General features: G+C 38.8%; 1 protein-coding gene across 2 annotated transcripts in view; it reads right to left on the reverse strand.

Annotated features, from left to right (window-relative positions):
• The window catches only part of cadm3 (cell adhesion molecule 3), a 78781-nt gene that overhangs the window by 18909 nt on the left and 36639 nt on the right, over positions 1–23233 (reverse strand). For both annotated transcript variants that reach the window (XM_067362830.1, XM_067362829.1), the window contains exons 3-8: positions 15691–15840; positions 10196–10348; positions 8582–8719; positions 8303–8473; positions 6026–6116; positions 908–1080 (exon numbers count right to left, since the gene is read on the reverse strand). In XM_067362830.1, coding sequence (XP_067218931.1) covers positions 908–1080; positions 6026–6116; positions 8303–8473; positions 8582–8719; positions 10196–10348; positions 15691–15840 — 876 coding nt within the window. The remainder of the gene's footprint in view (positions 1–907; positions 1081–6025; positions 6117–8302; positions 8474–8581; positions 8720–10195; positions 10349–15690; positions 15841–23233) is intronic.

The following is a 23233-nucleotide window of genomic DNA, read 5'->3' on the forward strand; positions in this document are numbered from 1 at the left end:
GAAAAATAGCCCATTTTATCTCATCTGTGTATACATTTTGATTGGTGTAAAATGTTTTGAAGTTTAAAAGTCAAGGCCTTTATTGTGTTGTCATGATCGATCATTGCTGTCTCTTCTCAGAGCGTTCAGGTAATCATGCTCATCCATATCCCTTCCCACACACACACACACACACACACACACACAGAGAAACCGGTAAATGATCAGTGACACTGCAGTGGAATGTTAATAAATGGTTAGGTTTGTGTGTGTGCACAATGGATTACCTGTAAAGGTGTACACTCCATTCAGCCGAGGAACAGATGATGGAGTGGCAGGGGGGGAGGACGGGGGTGAGGGAGGTGAGGAAGGGGTACGAGCAGGAACGGAGGAAGATGGAAGAGTGAGATCTGGGAAGAGAGCATTGGAAAGAGAGGTGGTGGGAACTTCAGGAGAAGGAGGGAGAGTGGGAGGAGCAGAAGTAGAAGGAAGGAGAGTCGAGGAGATGGAAAGAGTGGATGTGGGGATGGTAGTGGAAGACGACGAAGAGGAAGGAGGAGGAAGAGTTTCGCCTTCAGTAGAGGGTGAAAGGGAGGTTTGAGGAGGAGATGTGGGAGAAACAGAGGAGGAAGGGAAAGTAAAGGTGGGGATAAGGAGGTCTGAATCTCCCTGGTCTTGGAAGAAGAAGGAAAAAAAGAAGAAAAACATGACAACAGAAAATGATGGATGGAGAAAGGGATGATGAATGAGAGGAAAAATGGAGGAAATAAAGAGCATCATGAAAAAAGAGAAACAAAAGAAAGGAAAGTAAAATTCAGAAAAAAGAGACGTGAACGTAAACATAAAACAGCAGAAGAAATAAATGATGACGAAAACACCTCTTCATTCCAGTCCCCCCTCCTTGTTGTTCGCCTCTCTCGTTAATTACCTTGGACCAGGAGAGTGTGCGATACATCCCCGACACCGATCCCGTTATCAGCCTGGCACTCATAAACACCATTATCCGACTTGTTGAGTGATTCGAAGCGCAGGAACGCACCATCCTCCTTCGCCAGCGGGGGGAGCCCTCCTTCTTTCCTCTGCCACACAAATGTAGTCGGTCTGAGATAGAGAGGGTAAGAGAGAGAGAGATTACATTACAAATCAGACCACATATACAGCGTTTTGAAATTTCACATCAAAAGAAAAGCAGAAAGAGTCGTTTAATTGAGCAGATTGAAGGGTTTTGCAATTTGGCGCACTATCAAACGAGCTGAGGAGCACAGAGGGATGCACTGGAGAGAGTCCCAAATACAGCGAAGCTCAGTCACATGTCAAGTGAAATGAACCAGGCTCGAGTTAATCAGAAGGGAAAGAAAACCATGTAGCCAAACCACCAGTGTTGTGACCCACCCATTTGACACAAACAGAAAAGTCAACGGCCAGCTATCGTTTAGCTCAATCAGGATTAAAAGTGAATTTCTGGGTGGACTGCTACAAGCGTAGTGGGATTTGGGACAGGGCCAATGTTTGTGTTCAAACAAGTTTCCTGAATACTCGCCCTGTTTTCCATTGGTTAACCAAACAGATAGCCCCGCCCCAAAGTCCCACCATTTGTTGAGCCAGTGTTGCTGTGTTGTGCTGGTCTGGTATTCAAATGAAGAGAGAAATGTTTTGATTGGGCCACACAGCCACAATGTTCACATTTCCTGTGGAAGTCAACCTACTGCTGGGATAAAAGAAAGTATTTTAGCATCAAAAAATTACACGCTTCACCTCTAAAATCCCCTCATATGCCAAACTAACTGTGGCTTTTTTTTCTCTGAGTCCAAATCAGCGTGTCTGTGTGTGTTACAGGGATTTAGAGAATTACGGTGAGGACACAGGCGAATCATTATTTGAGTGCATGACTAAATCAAATAATATAATTTTTATTGATGTTGATAGAATGGTGTTGTTATGACTAAACTGATATTTTAGTCTACTCTTTCTCTAGCTCTGTCATGAGATATGTTACAATACAGTAAGGCAGCAAAACAAGCAAGAGATGTTGTATGAGAGGTAGCGGTTTCACACTGAAACTGGATAATATATGATATGACACATACACGTGAGTTTGAGGGCAAAAAGATTTTTTAAATGCATTAATTTGTTCTGAAATACATTGAAAACAGTGATATTGTGAAATTCTTTAGCATTTAAAATAACTGTTTTCTATTTTGATACATTTAAAATGTAAATTAGTCTTCTGCTGGCAAAGCTACGGAGCCCTGGACATGACATCCAGGAAAAAAAGGCTAAATCGTGCGCACAATTTACTGTTTCGTTCCCTCGATTAACTAAAACGTGCACACGATTTACTATTTCGTTCCCTCGATTTATAAATCATGCACATGATTTATAAATCGAGGGAATGAAATAGTAAATCGTGCGCACAATTTAATTTTTTTTTCTTGCATGTCATGTACAGGGCTCCGTACAAAGCTGAATTTTTAGCATCATTACTCCATACTTCGGTGTCACATGATCCTTCAAATCATTCTAATATGCTGATTTGGTGCTTAAGAAACATTTCTTATTATTAGTATTGAAAACAGTTGCGCTGCTTAATATATTTTTGTAGAAACCATGATACTTTTTTTTCAGAATTCACTGATCAATAGAAAGTTAAAAAAACAGCATTTATTTGAAATTGAAATTCTTTGTAACATTGTAAATGTCTTAACTGTCACTTTTGATCAATATAATTCATCCTTGCTGAATAAAAGCATTAGGGCTAGATTTACTAAACAGGGCAAATTAGCGTGAGAGCACTGTGTGCGATCTACTGACGACATGCAAATGAAAGAACACAGACACAGCTGGATCATTTCCATAATGACCAATGCAATCTACTTCGAGCAGCGCAAATTAGTGTCTGTTAAGACATGCTTTTTTGGGCCAGTAAATAATGGCACAAATACCAGTACATTGAAAGGGAAATTCCTGCATATGCAATAAGGTCAGCTGCAAAAATAACCCTGTCCACGCCTTTTCAGTGCTAAAAAAGCATGTCTTTAGTAAATCCTGACAGTAGTTTTTTAATGCCAAAAGAAGGTTTGTGCTGAAGCAAGCTGTTTGTAAATCTGACCCTTAATTTCTTTTAAAAAATCCCAAATGTTTTTGTAGTATATATATATATATATATATATATATATATATATATATATATATATATATATATATATATATATATATATATACACACACAGTATATATACTATATTGCCAAAAGTTTTGGGACGTCTGCCTTTACGTGCACATGAACTTTAATGACATCCCATTCTTAATCCGTAGGGTTTAATATGGAGTTGGCCCATCCTTCGCAGCTATAACAGTCTCAACTATTCTGGGAAGACTTTCCACAAGGTTCAGGAGTTTGTTTATGGAAATTTTTGACCACTCTTCTAGAAGCGCATTTGTGAGGTCAGGCACTGATATTGGCGAGAAGGCCTGGCTCACAGTCTCTGCTCTAATTCATCCCAAAGGTGTTCTATCGGGTTGAAGTCAGGACTCAAATTCCTCCACACCAAACTCACTCATCCATGTCTTTATGGACATTGCTTTGTGCACTGGTGCGCAGTCATGTTGGAACAGGAAGGGGCCATCCCCAAACTGTTCCCACAAAGTTAGGAGCATGAAATTGTCCAAAATGTCTTGGTATGCTGAAGCATTAAGAGTTCCTTTCACTGGAACTAAGGGGCCAAGCCCAACCCCTGAAAAACAACCCCCACACCATAATCCCCCCACCACCAAACTTTACACTTGGCACAATGCAGTCAAGCAAGCACTGTTCTCCTGGCAACTGCCAAACCCAGACTCATCCATAGGATTGCCAGACAGAGTAGCGTGATTCTTAATTTCAGAGAACACGTCTCCATGAGCTGACCCTGCTCTGTGATTTTACATGGTCTACCACTTTGTGGCTGAGTTGCTGTTGTTCCCAACTGTTTCCACTTTGTTATGATACCACTAACAGTTGACCGTGGAATATATATAGTAGTGAGGAAATTTCAAGAATAGACTTATTGCACAGGTGGCAACCTATCACGGTACGACGCTTGAATTCACTGAGCTCCTGAGAGCAACCCATTCTTTCACAAATGTTTGTAGAAGCAGTCTGCATGTCTACGTGCTTGATTTTATACATCTGTGGCCAAGGAAGTGATTGGAACACTTGAATTCAATGATTTGGAGGGGTGTCCTAATACGTTTGGCAATATAGTGTGTATTACATATATATACATATATATACATATATATATCATGACAACTCTCGGAAGATTGTTAGCATGGTAATGGATATGACAATGTTAATATATTTGGTCTTGGCGGAATAGATCGGCTATGCTGCTGCTGAATTGCTGCTGCTGTAGATTATTGCTGTTGTTGAAGATTATTGCTGCTGCAGAGCAAGTACAGGAACTTGCTACTGCCAAAACATATGCCGGTATACTGCTGCGAGTAAGACATAGTGCTGCTGCACAAATAGCATATATCAATAACCCATAGCAGATCTATACAGGTGGAGCTGGGGAAGGTGGAGAGGAACTCTGAAGCACGCAAACTGCGATAGTAAATGGAACCAGCCATTTAAATGTGTGAGCAACAAGCTCATTGGCTGCAGAAGTGACATGGACCAATCAGCTTGTGCCAAGTAGTTAATGCTGTAATTATCATCAGCTTGCGTTAAGGACCCATCAGCCTGTGCCATCTAGAGTTTCATGACTGAACTATCTATATATTTTTGCATGAGTGGTCCTGGTAATGTTGTGTTGTGGGGATCAAATGTCCCAACAAAGATAATAATACCAGTAATTTTTGACCTTGTGGGGACATTTTTTGGTCTCCATGAGGAAAAGGGCTTATAAATCATGCAGAATGATGTTTTTTGAAAATGTAAAAATGCAGAATGTTTTCTGTGAAGGGTAGGTTTAGGGTTACACAATAAAATATATAGTTTGTACAGTATAAAAATCATTTTGTCCCTGTGTGTTGTGTTTTGTCCCCATAAAACATGTACATCCATTGTGTGTGTGTGTGTGTGTGTGTGTGCGTGTGCTCATTTTTGTGATTTATGAGGACACAAATTTGTGTAATGACATGAGTATTACACTGGTATTATGATGTATACATGAAATACAAGGACATTTCATGAGTCATATTTAAAATAGCTTTAAAACATACTAAACAATGGTTTATTAAAAATGTAAAAATGCAGACAGTTTCCTGTGATGGGAAGATTTAGGGATAGGGTAGTGTAGGGGGATAGAATGTATATCTTGTACAGTATAAAAACCATTACGCCTATGAAATGTCCTCACTTTGATAGCAAAACAAACCTGTGTGTGTGTGCGTGTGTGCATCTGTGCAGCAAAAAGATCAAAAGATCATTATGGACCCTGTAGATGTCACCTCTGATACTACAAGTATCTTCTTCAGATACAACCCCCTATTTGTGCTCCCATTCCAGTAAGGAAGAGATAGAGACTAAAATCAAATGAGAAAATGCGACAGAAAGACACTCTGGGATGTCTAAAAGGGGTTGAATAGCTCTCAGTGTGGTACTAATGGATGTCAGGAGCCATAATGAGCTGTAATGCGATCCTGCACCAGTAGAGGGTGATATTCAATTACATTAACTTCAATTTCCAGGGAGAAATATTTGTGATATAACCAGGCTTAAGTAGCTAAAAATGTAATAAATATATCTGAGGTAATAATGTTCTGTCCTTTAGCTACCGAACGAGAGTTGTTGAACTCACTGAGATCATAGAGGGTCTGTGTTTAAGACAACCCTATGTAAGGATGTCTCTGATCCCTCTCTCTGTATCTCATGTAACATCAAGGCAAATATCTCTGTAATACTGTCAAACAGAACTCTGTGTGTTTGTGTGTGTGTGTGCGTAAAAGAGAGAAAGGAGATCAATAGGCTGACCATTTTTAGCTTCATACATAAAACATGAATGTCAAGGATGGAAATGAGAGAGAGAGTGCGTGTGTGTGTGTGTGTGTGTGTGTGTCTTACTCTGGATTTCCGTTCCCCACACACTGCAGGTAAAACTTCTCTCCTTCTCTGGGCAGGTCACTCTCAGGCTGAATTGACACGCTGGGAGAAACTGAGAAAAAACACAAACACACATTTTTGTTTATCTATATTTTGCAGTGCTTTTCTCTTCATGTTAATCTATTAGGTGAGCAAATTCTTATGTCATATTATGGCTAATATTATAATCACAGAATCTATGAGGTAAATTCAGTTTTATAAACAGAATAAAAAAAATTCGAATTATTGATATTTATTGATATAAATTTATATATATTTCGAAATATAAATTATTATATTATGATGTATATTTTTTAATAATCCAGTGAATTAAATACTTTAGAAATGCAAGGCACTTTTATTTTTGTCCTTTTATTTAGAACTTAATGCACGCAAACGAAAAGAGCAGATTATTCAGACATCAACACCAAAACAGCTGTTTCAGATTTTTTTAGCACTTGTGTTAAAACCATAAAAAAAAAAAAAACAACAACAACAACAACAACAACAACAAAAAACAGTGATATATTATAACATTCCTGCTGAGGCTCAAACAAATAGTTGGTGCCAGCAATGCCAAGGTCATGGGTTTGATTTGCAGGGAATGCATGAACTGATCAAATGTATTTCTGTGAATACAATGTCAATGTCAGCAATGAGGAAACATGATTTGAAGTTTAAAGCCATTGTAAACACAAATCAAAACACAAATGCTCCAAGCTCTCTACGCTGAAAGCACCTGTCTGATAGGGTTGGGTACCATTCACATTTTAATCAGTACCTGAAATTCGGTTCCGGTACCCAACGGTACCTTTTTTCGGTACTTCACTCTGTATAACAACAAAAAGTGTTATTTCAGTGAAAAAATAAGTCCAAACCTCTCAATTTCACATTTTTTTTTTTATTTATTTAGTAATTTTACAAACTAGACAAAATAAACTGTATGTGTGCGCAGAGATCGCATTACAGCAGAGAATTCAAATGTGACAAAGACTGTTTCACACACAGTTCTTCACCTCTGCAGTTCAGTGTTGCATTTGGACACATGTGCCATGAGTGTGTTTTCTCAGCACAATAACACAAAACTGGTGTTGTTTAATTTTTTTCCCCACGATGCTGTCAGAGCTGGAGTTTGACTAACAGCACATGGAAAATTAGACTGGGTAAACCCAGCCTGATCTGCTGGCGATTTGATTTCGCCCAGCAACTCCGTACATTCATTTCTACTGCTTACCCTTTTGCGGCAACCAATCACAGACTGGCTTATCCACCTTGCTCGCTATTGGCGGGTATAACATGATGACGATAGAGAAGCGACGGCAAGCACGACCGTCAGTCCAATTGCTTTTAACCTCTCGACGATGCTGAACGACTTCTTTAGTTTAGCAAACAAATCGCTCGAGTGGGTGTAAATACCACTCACTTTTATGTTGTTTTTTTTTTTGCACAACCTGCAAAAATCGCTCGATGCCATTGCTGCTTCTGCAAACCGCTGATCAATGCTACAAACCAACACAAAATAAACCTGTCTGGAATTTTTGCGTCGCTCTGCAAAGTACGTCGACCGGATCGTTGATCTGATTGGTTGAAGGACTATCCAATTGCGTGAATAATGCTCGTTGATCATGCCTCTTGTGCAGTAGAAAAGTATAGACCAATGTTCAATTTTAAATTGAACAATGGTCTGGTGATAGCCAGACGAATGAAAAATATGACAACATGCGGAACGCGCATGAGAGCAGTTTCTGCACAGAACACCACGATGAGATTAACAACGCTCACAACTCGGATCATAGATCATATACGGACTTTAGTAAGAGCGTCTCAAGTTTTTTATGGACATATTGCAAACAGCGTTGCCTCAGTCTGCATCTAGTTTTGTGAACTGTAACCACACCTCACATAACGGTTAGCAATCGGCATGCGTGTTGTGTTTAAACAAGTTGCAGGGGTGACGTCACATGGTCTCTCTCTCTTTCTCTAACGTACCTCTCGCACACAGGTACCAAATTTGGCACTGATTGATTTAATTTTAATCCATACTCAGTAATACCGACGTAATTCGGTCGGTGCCCTTAAAAGTACAGAGTTCGGTACCCAACCCTACTGATACTGAATGTCATCTGTGGTATAAACTTTATAGCAGAACATCTGCTGGTTGACATTTCTAAAATCACACAGTAGTATAGCGTCATACCGTTCAGCTCTACACAACAGCAGTGTGAAATACGCTTTCTGGCTTTTGTACGTGTGTCTTACACAAGACGCTGAGTGGCTGTTCTGTCTTCTTGTCTCCATTGGCGATGGAGGGGTGATCCACCGCACAGGCGATCAGAGCGTTGTTATCATTCCTTGTGACAGTGAGGGTGAGCTCACTGGTTACTGTGTAGGTTGGTTCGTCAAGGTTGGACTCCACAACATCAGGACGCCCTACACACACATGAACACAAAATAAACACTGTAATTACTGAACAGCAACCACTTGGGTTCAAAGTGGATTTATGACCTGATTGTGAGTGTGTTTGTGCTTGTTTGTACCCGGTAGCTCCTCTTCATCACGGTACCAGTGTAGTTTAGCAGGAGGTTTGCTGCCTGAACTCGTGCAGGTGAGAGTAACCTTGCCACCCTCCTGAACAGCATCTTCAAAACCTGTTATCACCGGCTTACCTGGAACACCTGTAAGAGAGAAACAGAGATGTAAAATGAAAAACATAACATGTTCAGGTGGAAGGAAAAGGAAATAAGGGGCTACATTCTAGCTACATAAGGGGCTAAATTCTGGCTAGATAAAATGTAAATAAAATGAAAACAGTTCTTTTTCCTAAGTACCGGCTCACTATCAACAACAACTAACTACTTGTTATTAGGCCTGCATGGAATTTGCACCAAATGGAATCTGCTCTGTAGATTTCTACAGAATTCAAATGTCCATCATTCACACCCCCTTCCACTGCATGTTCTTTTATATAAAAACTTGGCAAATTTTATAATGTTCTTAGCTGCCAAAAAGAGTACAGTATTCTCAGCTCTGTTTAACACATTTTACCATATTGAAATCAATTATGCAGATCCCCCCCCCCCCCAGGTGTGCAGGTTCCGTGTGGGCCTGGTTACATCAAACATGCTTACCAGGAGTGGCTGGTGCTTTTCAAAAGAGGTGAAGCACAGATGTCAGTTATCAATCACAACATATATATCTGGATATTTAATGATTTGGGTTTGCAACTTGGCTCACAAAATCAGTTGCTAGCAAATATCAAACATCTACTACTCGTGTGTCTACACAGTGTGACCTTTCAATCTGAATTGAACATGAATAAAAAATTGATCAAGCCTTCAACATTATGGGTAAAAAAATATTGAGTTGTCTTATGGGCTACATGCAAAAAAACAGTGTATTCTGATTTATGAACAAATGACTCTTATTTTCATGAATCTTTCAAAAAGACTCAAGACTCATGATTTATCGGTTTTAATCATGCTGACAAATCTTTTACTATATGAACTCACTGAACCTGCCAGTTACTGCAGTTATTGAATTGACATCTGACACACTTACTGACCTCTAAATTACCACTACTGATGTATGTCTCAAGATAGACAGACAAACAGACAGACAGACAGACAGACAGACAGATAGATAGATAGATAGATAGATAGATAGATAGATAGATAGATAGATAGATAGATAGATAGATAGATAGATAGATAGATAGATAGATAGATAGATAGATAGATAGATAGATAGATAGATAGATAGATAGATAGATAGATAGATAGATAGATAGATAGATAGATAGATAGATAGATAGATAGATAGATAGATAGATAGATAGATAGATGGGTCTGTGTTTGAATGACAGCGATGTTTTAATTTTCTAATGGTGTCAGTTGCGTCACCATTTAAATGATTGGCCATTTGTGGCTAAGATCACTTTGAGAGCTCTCAGAATCATCTAATAGCAAAGCCATGCTTTCAGATGGGACAAAAATAAATTAATTCAAAGGCCATTGGCCATTAAACAAACAGATATTTTTTCACACTAAAGACACCCATGATAGTCTCAGACTTTCAGTGAAATACAAGAAGAATTCTACTGATTCATACAACCCTGACTGAAAGTGCACACACACACACACACACATACATACCAAGTACAGTAACTGTAGCTCGTGCGGTCCGTACAGGCATGGTGAAAATGGAACAGGTGTACTCTCCATCATCTGACAGCTGAACGTCCGCGATGGTGATTATCAGCTCTGTAGCCGTGGACTTTACCAACTGGATACGGTTATCTCTCAGTGCTGAAAAAGACAGAGCAGATAAGAGCAACATACACTTCATAGGTGCCATATACTAGAATTTTTAGCATTTTATTCATACGCTGATAACGTTAGTCAAGGTGTCTGGCACCAAAACCAATGCGATTTAGATTTATGTGATTGCTTTCTACCATCTCCCAACTCTTCCGTTTTCTCCTTTATCAGACTTGAACTTGTTACATTTTTTTCAACAATCTTATATGTACAATCCTGAGCCACACTACATTCATATGAGTTAGAAGTTCATTTATAAAAATATTTTTTAGTATATGTCTTAGTCTGAAAGGTTAGATCAGATTTCGAAAACGAAATTTTCATTTTTTTGTTCATTATTCAGAATGAGATATGTATGTCAGTATCATACTGCGTGTGCAATATTGTCTGATCTGAATACACTCATTTTCGCTTACTCTTTCCTCATCTAGCGAACCATGAGACATTCACTATGTAGTGAATAGTGAACGAGTCAGCAGTTTTGGACACAGTATACTGTATGCATGAATGCATAAAATGCCTCTGTTCTTATACAGATCTTGTGAGTTCAGCACCACAGCGAGATGACAGACATGCGTACAGGCAAAGTTTCCAGTTTTCTGTGCTCTCTTTCTACTGACAGCTACTCTCAGTTGTTATATGAGAAAGTCTCTTGGCATCATGCTGATGCTGACATTATTACTATAGCAACCCATGTAGATACACTGGATATTGACTACACAGATTTCACCGAGCAAAATGACAGTGCAGACAGTCAGTCCTCAGATTAGATTGTGTGCAACCAAGCCTAGGAAACAAACAAGTTGTACATTTAGGAATTCTATATTGCTCTGTTCTGATTGGCTAGTTGTTCATCAGAGTAAGCCAAGTGGCTGAATATTGAATAAATATTTATATGTGTCATGTTGTGATGTCAGAATCATGATTTTGAATGTCTTTTTGGACTTGAACATTTTTAAAAGTTAAAGTATTCCTACAGAGTACATAAAACAATTTTATTTCAAAGAGAAAAATCCTAATTTGCAGTTAACCCTTGTGTTGTGTTGAAAACCCTCTAACACCTTTTGTGCTATATTATCAGCAAATACTGGATTCAATCTTTTTGCTAAATAGTTTTCTCTCAATTAGGACAGGTTTTTAATCAAAATACCCCACAGATCATTTACTATAGCTTGTCAAATTTGCCCCTATTTGAGTGTGCAAATGAGCTGCTGCTGTCTGTCACTTTCCAGAAGAGGGCGGAGCTTTAACGGCTCGCACTTCGGTTGCTCAACAACAACAAAGCTGGAGAATCTCACGTAGCCAAAATGATTATTGTCAATAACGGTGTTCAGCCTTACATTGTTCAAACCAGAGTCAGACACTGATGGAGAGACTCAGGAAGAAGATCTTTTGTGCAAATCCACTGTTGAATTGACCCTCGTTTGTGAAGCAGTCAGGCGTAAAATGACAACATGGTAACAACACTCTACTACAACAACTCTTCCTCTTCTCTAAAGCAGCCCAACATGGCCTTGCCCCCCTTTGTTGCGTGTTCTCGGGGCGCAGAGTTTATGTAAATTTTAGGGTTAGTGAAGAAGCTCTTCCCAAAACGTATTTCTTTCAATTAGGACAGGTTTTGTATTTATTTTTGAAACTGATTGATCGTAGGCCTCATTGATCTGAGGATAAGGTTCATCTCTGTGAAAAAGTAAAGCCTGTAATACTCAAAATTGTTTGTGTACGTGTGTGTGTGTGTGTGTGTGTGTGTGTGTGTGCGTTTTTGTGATTTATGAGGACACAAATTTGTATAATGACATGGGTAAACATGAAATATGAGGACAATTCATGAGTCTTCATATGTAAAATAGCTTTAAAAACATACTAAACAATGTTTTATTAAAAATGTAAAAATGCAGAATGTTTCCTGTGATGGTTAGGTTTAGGGACAGGGTAGTGTAGGGGAATAGAATGTACAGTTTGTACAGTATAAAAACCATTATGCCTATGGAATGTCCTCACTTTGATAGCAAAACAAACCTGTGTGTGTGTGTGTGTGTGTGTGTGTGTGTGTGTGTGTGTGTGTGTGTGTGTGTGTGTGTGTGTGTGTGTGTGTGTGTGTGTGTGTGTGTGTGCGTGGTAGTGCGAGTTTGCAATTGTATCCACGTACACACAGGTCCGAGGCCTTTATCTTTGCAAGCACACATAAATATTTGAACATGATGAACATGCTCCTGAACACTAAGGGCCCTATAATACACCCGGCGCAATGCGACGCAAGGCGCAGCGCAAGTGTGTTTGCTAGTTTGCATCCGACGGCGTTCGCGTTTTCCCGTTCAGCGCCACGTCCTTAAATTAGTAAATGCACTAGCGCCAGTTATTGTGCCCATGGGCGTGCTGGTCTAAAAAAGAGGTGTGTTCAGGCGCATTGCCGGCGCATTGCTATTTTAAGGAGCTGAAAACAGACTGCGCCATAGACCAACTCAAACCTGGTCTAAAGTCTAAAGTCAATGGCGCAATATTTTTTTGTTAGAGCGCGTTGGTAGAAACTGCGCCTCTGGGCGCGTCCACAGTGCGCATTGACTTTGCTTATTACACACAGGGATGCACATCACACAAACATGCCAAATATTAAAAACAAAAGGATTACAGTGTAAAAGAATATTATTGTGTAGGCTACGTAAATATAAAAATGTAACTTTGTTTAACTTCTAACTAAACGTTTAACTTCGCGAACGAGCAGATCGGTTTCTTCGCGGTTTCGTCGCCAACAAATTCCGCCATGTAAATAGCAATCCGCCATGGCACGAGCGCATCTCGCTTTTAAAGGGAATGGGAGATGACACTCTGATTGGTTTATTGAACATTACGCCCATTACTCATTAAGAGAATAGGGACAACCCATTTCAAAAATGCGCCCCGGCGCACGGACCGTTTTTCCGTTGTTAAAATAGCAAAAGTGGATTTGGACACGCCCTGAGTGCACCTGCGCCGTGCGCTTTACACTTTGCGTTTAGATCGTTAAAATAGGGCCGTAAATGTTTGTCTTATTTTCAATCTCCCCCATTCATTTTCAATGGGTGGTCATTTTTTAACAATATAAGCTCAGATCAGTGAGGCCTACGATCAATAAGATCCAAAAAGAAATACAAGAAATACCTGTGCTAATTGAAAGTAAACAAGTTGACAAAAAGATTGAATTCAATATTTGGTGATAATATAGAGTAATGAGAAATTTATAAGCAATTTTTTGTAGGCCAGCCATTTTTGACAGGGAACACCACAAGTGTAACAATGTGGGAGGAAAAAATGACAAAAATTCTCAAAAGATTTTGGGGAACTAGTTATACCTAAGGTGTGTAAGTTTTAATCCAATGTGATAAGATTAACTAGCATTTTCAGGAAAAAGAAAATCCTCTCTAGGTCAAAATGACCCAAACACAACATAAGGGTTAAAAATAAAATAAAAAGTAAAGTAAGATTTAAAGTAATCTTTATGCTAATGCAATCCTACAAGTTCACTTTTAACAAATGAACACTTTTAAATATAAAAAGTTCTCTTGTGGGAAAATGGAGCAAAAATATTGATGACTCATCTTAGACTACACAGATCAAGCTTTCTGTAGGATGAGAAAGTTGGTCTGATCAAACAGGCTGGCAATGATCGAGAAAACCTGTTTGAGAAGTTATTATTTTTGCTAATGGTGCAGAAATTACACACTTCACCTTTGAACAAAAGGAGAACCTGCGTCTAACGCAGATTTACAGTAAACGCGTGTGTGCGCGCTTCATGGTTTATCAGTAAGTGAAGGGCACTTAATTTGTCTTCATCAGCTGACGTTCCTCTGTCCTCCATCCTGCTCTTTCATGCACACACTCCTCCTTTGTCATTCCACCCTTTATCTCTCTTCGCTCATCCACCCATCCATCGTTCCTCCAAACTAATCTGTTCATCTCTTCACACTTGCGCGTATGTCTGTGTCTTCTGTTCTCCTTCTACTGTACTCTCTCTCTTTTCTACAGTGCAATACAATCTTTTTCTTAATCAGTATTTTTGTCTTCCTTTAATCTAAACATCCTTCAGTTAAGATAAATTCAATTGAGAAGCAAAATTGATAATGTTTTTGATATAATGAGATTTGTTTTTCTTACCCAAAATTGTTTTTCTTGTTTTAAGCAAAAACCACACTAAATTTAGTTGGATTTATACTTAGGGTATAAGCAATAGGGTAAGAAAAATAAACTTCATTGGAATTTGGAAACTCTTATTAACTTGCATAATTTTGCTTCAATGTATATTCTAATTTTTATAAAAAATAATTTTAAAAGGTAAATTTATATAGTTTTAGATATTTTTTGTGAAAACGAGATGATTTTAAGTCTACCACTGTGACTGTATTTTTCACTTCTCCCTCCTTTTAACGCTCCCTCCTTCCTTCTCGTTCAATAGACTGTTTTCTATTTCTGCTTTTTCATGGTGCTCTCTTGTCGCCTTCTTTTGTTCTCCTCTTTAATCAGGTCACCCCTCTATTCTCTCTCTGTCTTTCTCTCTCCATCACCTCGCATTTCGTTATCACAGAGCCACCTGTTTGTTTTTGGGGTGATATTAATGTTTTAGGAAGGTGTCTCACGTGTTCTTTTTGTGTTCAGTGTTGGGGGAGTAAGAACTCTGTGGAAATCTCTAAGGAAGAGTCCAACGAAAATCAATTTCCTGTTCAGACCAAAATGGCGAGTAATTGCAATCACAGACCAGAGTCTTAAAAGCGATTGAGTAAAAGAGAGGTCATGAAATATCCGTTTGTTAAAGTCAATGTGAATTGCCGTTTACAACCAGTTTTATCTGTAATTTGACACTTTTAGTGGGAAATAGGATATTCTACTTAATAAATACATAAATTTAAAAATACTCAATGACTAAAAAATGTACAAAGAGATTTAATTTTACTAGTCAGGAATTGACTGGATTGTGAAATGAATACTAAACATATATGCAGCCAGACCGAATGAAAGTTTTCTAGAACAATAAAATTTGAATAAATAAAGTAATGTGAATGAGATCTGAATGTTATGGCAAACAGGAAGATATTCAATATTCAAATAATTTTTATTGCGCCCATTTTCACCCATCTGTTTGCTTCCAAAGACTTAAAATATATAGCCTAAATCATATGGACCACTTTTGTAGTACTTTTTTGTCATCTTTGGTCCCTATTCACTTTTATTATATGGAAAACAGCAGTCAGGACATTGTGCAAAACATTTGCTTTTGTGCTTCACTGAAGAGAGAAAGTCATACAGGTTTGGAAGAACACAAGAATCATTATTTTCCTTATAAAATAGTTGGTGCTCACCTCTCTTCTCTCCAAAGTACAAAGTCTGCTGGGCTGTGTTGGACCACTGGAGGGAGGAGTTATCGTTTTCCTTTACACTGCAGGTCAGGGTCACCACCCCGCCCACTGCTACCGTCTCATCTTGGGTCACTGGCTGGAAGGGGTCTTCATCTGGGCAACAAGACAGAGATATATGAGAAGTTATTAGAGTCAAAAAAGAGAGAAAACCAAGATGGCAGCATAAAATGAGATATAGTTAGAGACCGAGAGAGACAGAAAATGAGAGTGAGACTAAGGTGAAAATTAGATGCTTCGTCCCCATCATCATGATCTTTGAGTGCAGTGCTGTGTATTTCTTGCTAAAAAAAAGAAAAAAGAAAAAAAAAAAGTAAAGAAAATGGCATCGTTAAAGTTGCCTGCACCTCGCGCTGCGGGGATCGCCAGAGAAAAGAAAACTGAAGACTGCGATTTGCATGAAAAGAGATAGGAAGGAATCTGAAAAGGTATGATAATAATTAAAACGTTGACTGAGGACTCCAAGATTCTGAAGTTAAACAACATATCTTAAGAAAAAATATATGTAATTAGCCATGTTTACTGAGGCTCATATCTGATATTTTCTCATATACAGTATGCATATATGCAGGGTTTAAAAAAAATAAATAAAAAAAATAAATATATATATATATATATATATATATATTACATTTCAACATCTAACTTATCCTGCACCATTTATGATATGGGCATGAATGGTACTTCAAAATTTGTGCTAATAGCCAATCTTTGTTATTATAAATTCAGTGATCTAAATTGTGGTTCTTATATTGAAAAGCCCTTAGATTTAAGAAGGGACAAATCTTGGTTATATTTTAGGACCAGAATATCATAGAGATATCCTTTAAGAGGACCAGGAAAACCCTAGCTGCCACCCAAAATACCATAACAGCTGCGTAGTAACACCCTGGCAACCCCCCAGAACATTCTAGTAACTGCACAGCAACCAGTGAGAATATTCTTGCATCACATCATAATAATAAGATTTGTACATGTAGGTACCACTCACATTTCCTGAAAAAAAAAAAAAAAAAATTTGGTTGCTTAGTGTTTGTAGGGATTGGGGTTTGAGGCTAACACATGTAAAGCCCTTCAGGCATCTAACAGATAACTTTACTCAAATGTGTCTGTATGAGTGCGAGTATAAAGGCCAGATCTAATGCCAATGTGAGTCTAGCTGTATGATAATTCCGCCCTGGGCGGCCCATGCTCCACTTTACCCAATAATTACCACTTAGGTTATAATCGATGACCTTTTTAATGCTGACCGCTGCTGGATCAACTCTGGGCGAAGAGCTGTCTGAATGTTTGGCTAATGGCAGCTTGAATGGAGCATTAATGTTTAGTGAATGCTGGGCAAATGCTGGCTTGACGCTGGCCAAGCTATGGACTCAAATAGATTAAACAGGAAGCAAAACTTGGCTGAATGTTGGGCATATGCTGGCTGAATAACGGGGCAAATATTGCTAATTGCAAGGCTAACATTGGCTGAATGCTGGTTTAATCTTGGCCATATTCTAATTTCACACTGGCCTTATGATACTTCTTTGGTCGATCTCAATCTTGGATTGATTCAGGGTAAACGCTGGCTTAATTCTAGCCTGATGTTTCACTAGAGCTGGGATTAACCTACTCAGTTGCAGGCCAAATGCCGATTTTCCATGGGCAAATATGTGGGACAAACGCAGGTGTGCTAGGCGAGTGTGAAGCTGGGCCGAACTCAGCCTGATTAGCCTAAAAGGCTTTAACGAGACACTGCTTTTAAAAATAGAGCTAGAGCAGAAGGGATGAGAAAAGACTAAGTCTCAGCATCTACATCACAGAACATCTGGCTATGTATGTGCGTGAATGTTAAAACCTCATGTGCGTTCAAAACCGACACAGTGGTAGAATTAGAGTTAGCTCTCTAAACCCAATGAACCTATGCCAACAGATAATAGGCTAAAATTAGCCTTTAGCTTTAGCGCACACGGTGCAGGCTACTTATCGGCAACCAATTAGAGCGGTGTTAGCAGTTAATAAGCGATTAGTGGGTCACATACACGCTCTCTGTGCAGTGGACAACTGCTGCAGGGGGCACTTACAGAGACTCTCAAAATGGCATCTGATCCATTTAACTGGTTATGTCAGGACACTGACTCGACTCTAATCACTGAGTGGATGGAGTGAAGTGGAAACAGGGAGAGAGAGAATCTGGGCGAATTCAATTTCAAAGAGAACACCACTATGTCCTACTCACTCCAAAGGGCAGAGCACTTAAACTGTGTACTCTGAAGGGTGCAGGGCGTTACTGTCTCATATGTGCATGATTGGAACACACTACACAAATATATGTCACTGACACTTTAGTTTAGACAACATACACAGTAAAATTCATGGAAAAGTTTACTTCTGCCATTATTTACTCATCCTCATGTTTCAAACCTGCCTGGAACACAAAATAAGACATTTTTGATTAACTTTTCAGCTGCTTTTGTCCAAGTCATTGGTTTTCAAAACAACGTTGGACCCCCACACACTTTCTTAATAGATGGTCAAAAACAAACAAACAAACAAACCAACAGACAAATTATTTTTCCACAAATAAAACATGGGTCATACAAGTACTGATGCAACAAGTGTCAAAGAGTTAACAAAAAATGTCTTTAAAAATGTTTTTAACAACATTTAAATGTATGCATTTAGCAGATGCTTTTATCTAAAGCGACTTACAAAAGAGGAACAAAAGCAATCAGTCAAAGAGCCAATATTTTCGCAATATATATATATTTGCCATGTTTATTAGACAAGTGCATTATGAAGCAAGCTAGAGAAGAGGAGAAATGCAGAGAAGAAATATAAGTGCTTTGTATGGGAAAAAGGCTTATAAATTTCTTTCAATTTATTTAAATCTAGTATTTTGCACATGTTTTTTGATTGGTAGGTTTAGTGGTAGGGGTTGGGTTAGGTGATAGAAAATATCATTAACCTCATGAAAAAATTAATGGAAGTGTATGCAATGTCCTCACTAATATAGTGAAACAAATGTGTGTGTGTGTGTGTGTGTGTGTGTATTGGTTTAAGGATGCGGGTTGGTTAAGTGCTTACGGAAGAGGTGTGTCTATTGCTGCTTCTTGAAAGATACAATGTTCTCAGCAGGTAGGGTGGAGATGATTTCACCAAAGAGGAACAGATAGGGTAAAAAGTGAAGAGTGATAGGGTGAAGAGTTTTTGCCTTGTTGTTGAGAAAATACAAGGTGTCACTCGTTCAGTGACTGTAGCTGGTGGGAGGGAGCATACTTTTTATAGAGGTATGGAGGAGTTTCAGTTGCAGTGGCAGTCCTGAAAACCAGTGTTGAAACCCTAAAGTGGTCCTATTATGTCTTTTTATGATTTCCACAGACAGCAACATAGTGTGGCCCACATCTGGTACATGTGGAATACACGCAGACCTGATGTGGGCCGGATCTGGGCCGACACAATATTGTTGTCTGGGACTTGATTTTGTTTTTGGGGTGTACAAGAATAGGTTTTGTGCTTGATTGTTCAAAAAACGCATTATTTTTCACATATTTTAATTTATTGCAGCACCTCTTTTCCCAGTCTGTCTCAAACTCTCCATTTAGCTCCTGTTTCGATGAAGCCCCTCCTTCTGAAATACGAAATGTGCTCTGATTGGTTAGCCGACCCAGTATGTTGGGATTGGTAACCCGCTTAGAGTGTGTTCCGGAAATGTCACGCCCCTTACCATAACCGCGAGTTTCATCTGCTCAGCTGTAAATATTAACAACGGCATCAATTTTGCTATACCAATTCAAGCCCGATTCAGACCCTGAGAGGGTTTACGTACAAGAGGATGATGCAGAACCTTTGCAAGCATGGATTTTACCGGACATTTCAGAGTAGTAAGTTCATAAGGACTGGTGAACAGTCTGACAAAACCGAGCTTAAAAAGCAAGAGCCCTGTAGCTAAACACTACATTAACTTCGCCTCCCCTTGCAACAGCCACTCTTTGATGACGAGCACCGGCATGAAGGCCTGACAACAATCCAGCAACCTGTCATTCACATGAGATCACAAACAACAACAATCCAATCAATTCCTGATAGAAAAACATGTCCAAATCCATTTTTGTCTCGTTCAAGAAGCCATTGGATATATGTCACATCAGAGAAGAAAATATGATTGCAATTTCCGTTTCATGCCGTTTTTAATGCTCTTGGCATTAGCAAGAAGGGTGTGAATCATTGGGTACAGTGAATTGATTCAATGCATGACTTGTAGGTTTTCAATTAAATTCAAAAACTATTTTGAATTGAACTGATTTGTGAACTGAGAATGATTCATTTTGAATTCATATTGGTTCTATTCGATTAATGATTCTTTTTAAAAAGCGTTTTTGCATTTCGGCTCAAACCATGTTTTTCCTCAATGCAAGTGAACTCATATTTAATGTTGTCTGGGTCGTATTTACAATTACCTTGTTTAATCTTCTACAAAATAAAGTAGAGTTTGCTGGACAAACTGCTTTTGATGTCTACAACAAAAGACATGGAAAGCATTTACTCCTTCCTCTGTGAAGCAGATAAGCCTATTTATTTATGCACGATCATATGGATAGCACATTAAGCATTGTTCCTCCTGCCCTGCGACCCATTTTTGGGTCACGACCCAGCAGATGAGAAGCACTGCCTTAGAGTATTCACACAGATACACACAAACACGCACGGTTGATTTAAAAACACCCAGACAGTGTCATTCTCCATCGCATCTCGCTCTCTCTTTCTCTGCCTTTCTCTAGGTGTCTCTCGCTCACACACACAAAAGTGTGAGGGTGTAGAAAGCACACAGCCTATATTTAAAGCAACATCGTTTACACCCTCCTCACATAGTCGACAGAGAGCAGAGAAGACGGCTGCTGAAAGAGACAAAAGCGAAAGATTACAGATAAACAGATGAATACGGCAAAAGACTGACGAAGAAAGCCAAAAGGAGAGACAGAGAGAAATAAATGAGAGAGAGGGAGGGAGAAGATGAGTGTTTGTATGTGAGAGATAACACAGGTTGAAGTGTAATAAATACAGTCCAAAAACAGACAGTGAAAAATAACCCCTTCATCTCTCCATTTCCCTCTTCCTCCTTTCTCATCTCTCTCCATCTGTGCTTCACTTCTTCTTTCCTTTTCCTCCTCCTTCCATCTGTCTCTTTCTGTCTCTCCATATTTTCCCTCTGGTATTCTCTCACCTCTACACCCTCTCCTCTATCCCTCTGCCTCTGTTAAGGTCTCTCTTATTTCCTGCACTGCATATGTAGATGTCAATTTTTCAGCCTGATTACTGTTTGATTGGCACTAAACTTTCTTTTGGTTCCTCTCTGATGTCCAGCTTTGTATGAATATGTGTGTGCGTGTGTGTGTATACATGTTTTTCCATCACAATGGGGAGTTCAACCTGAATGCACACAGACTCATGGGGACTCGTGTCACCGTGGGGACCTAAATTGAGGTCCCCATGAGGAAACAAGCTTATAAATCATACAGAATGAGTTTTTTTTTTTTTTATTATTATTTAAAAATGCAGAAAGTTTTATGTGATGGTTAGGTTTAGTTTTTGTTAATGTAAGGGAATAGAATATACAGTTTGTACAGTATAAAAACCATTACGTCTATGGATGTAATCTAGGACCTTGAGTCCCCACAAGGATAGTAAACCAGACGTGTGTGTGGAAGCAGCTGGACTAGATGAAGTCCATGTTGCCTTATTAATTAGTCAGACTCCACATATTTATGAAATATGATCAAGATTTGATTTGAACTGCTGGAACGTATTTGCTTAATCATAATCTTGCAGTGTGTGTGGGGTGGGGTGGGGGGGAATCAAATATTGGTTTATGAAGCTTAATGGAGATTGCAAGAACCCATTCAGCTCTGATGAAGATCTATGGATATAACACTACCTCCCCCCTATCCGGTTAATTTCTGGGAATGGGTCATCATACAGTCACAGGGCCCAGAATTCTTAGTGACGGCGCTGTTGATAAATATAATGGACAATAACTTTTTCATTTTCATTGTCAAGATTTTAGATTACATTTTATATGAATGTATGATGAAAAAATGTACATTTTAGATGCATTTCACACTACAAAATCATCAGCATTTTTGTGAAAAATAAACTTTTAAAATACATTATTATTATTTGGTTTATTATCTTACAAGGTTTTCTCAAGGTTTTTCTCTCTGTTTATATATATAGACATTTGATTTAAAACACAAACTCTGTCTTATTCTGCCATTGTAACTGAAGAGCACGAGCCCTCCCGCCTCGCGCTGTTCCTGTCTGAACGGAACGTGTGTATGTTGCTGTTAGGGATGGAACCGTTCGGTTCTCCACCCACGGTTCGGCACGCGCTTGCACCGCGGTTCATCCCAAATCTGATGACACGTTTATAATAGGGTTTGTTGAAAACAACGTGCAAAACAGACAGACGGATTCGGCTAATGTATGTTTCAGTAGATGGATGTGCATTCTCATATTTCCCAATACATTACAACAGTGATGATCAAAAGAACATGGACAAAACAGTCACTGTTAACAAATGTTCAATGATGTACCGAAAGCTCTATTCCCAGTCATTTACACCGTCATCACCCGGGTGTTGACAGCGCGCGAGCGCAGGTGAGACCTGAACATCTCACGTTGCTATCTTTGTTTAAACCAAACTCATTTAAACCATGACAATTTAAACATTCATCCGTAAGATGCGAAAGAGAGCTTGCGCACTCTTTGAGGAGATTTGTGTGCGTGCTCATCCGAAGCGCGTTCATGGAGAGCCGCGTCACAGTGCGCAAATACTCTTGCACAAATTCTCTTTCTAGTCTTGCACCTAAACGGACAAATTCACACAAAAATTATGTCAATATGCCCATCTTAGCGAGTATCCTAACAAACATAGTAGGTTATGTCATAAGAGAAAAACGAGACAGACAACGCATGTGTATCAGTATCAGTGTACTGGATCTTTGAATTATGTCTTAAAGGGACTGCTTTGTGTTTAATGTTAATCAAAAGACAAAAGACGAAGAAATCACTCTTGACTGAACAGCTTTTGTAACTTAAAGATGCCCTAGATTCAAAAATTGAATTTACATTGGCATAGTTGAATAACAAGTTCAGTACATGGAAATGACATACAGTGAATCATCAGACTAGGTAAGCAAGCAAGAACAATAGTGAAAAATGGCAGATGGAGCAATAATAACTGACATGATAATTGATAACATGATATTTTTAGTGATATTTGTAAATTGTCTTTCTAAATGTTTTGTTAGCATGTTGCTAATGTACTGTTGAATGTGGTTAAAGTTACCATCATTTATTACTGTATTCACGGAGACAAGATGAATAAAATGATAGCAAAATGGACACGTTAAACAAGATAAATGGTGTATGCTTAATTTCACGTTAATTGTGCGATTAATCGCGATTAAGGGTGTGCGATTAATCACGATTAAAAACGAAGAATTTC

Source organism: Chanodichthys erythropterus, chromosome 16, assembly GCF_024489055.1.
Source record: "Chanodichthys erythropterus isolate Z2021 chromosome 16, ASM2448905v1, whole genome shotgun sequence".
Classification (NCBI taxonomy): domain Eukaryota; kingdom Metazoa; phylum Chordata; class Actinopteri; order Cypriniformes; family Xenocyprididae; genus Chanodichthys; species Chanodichthys erythropterus.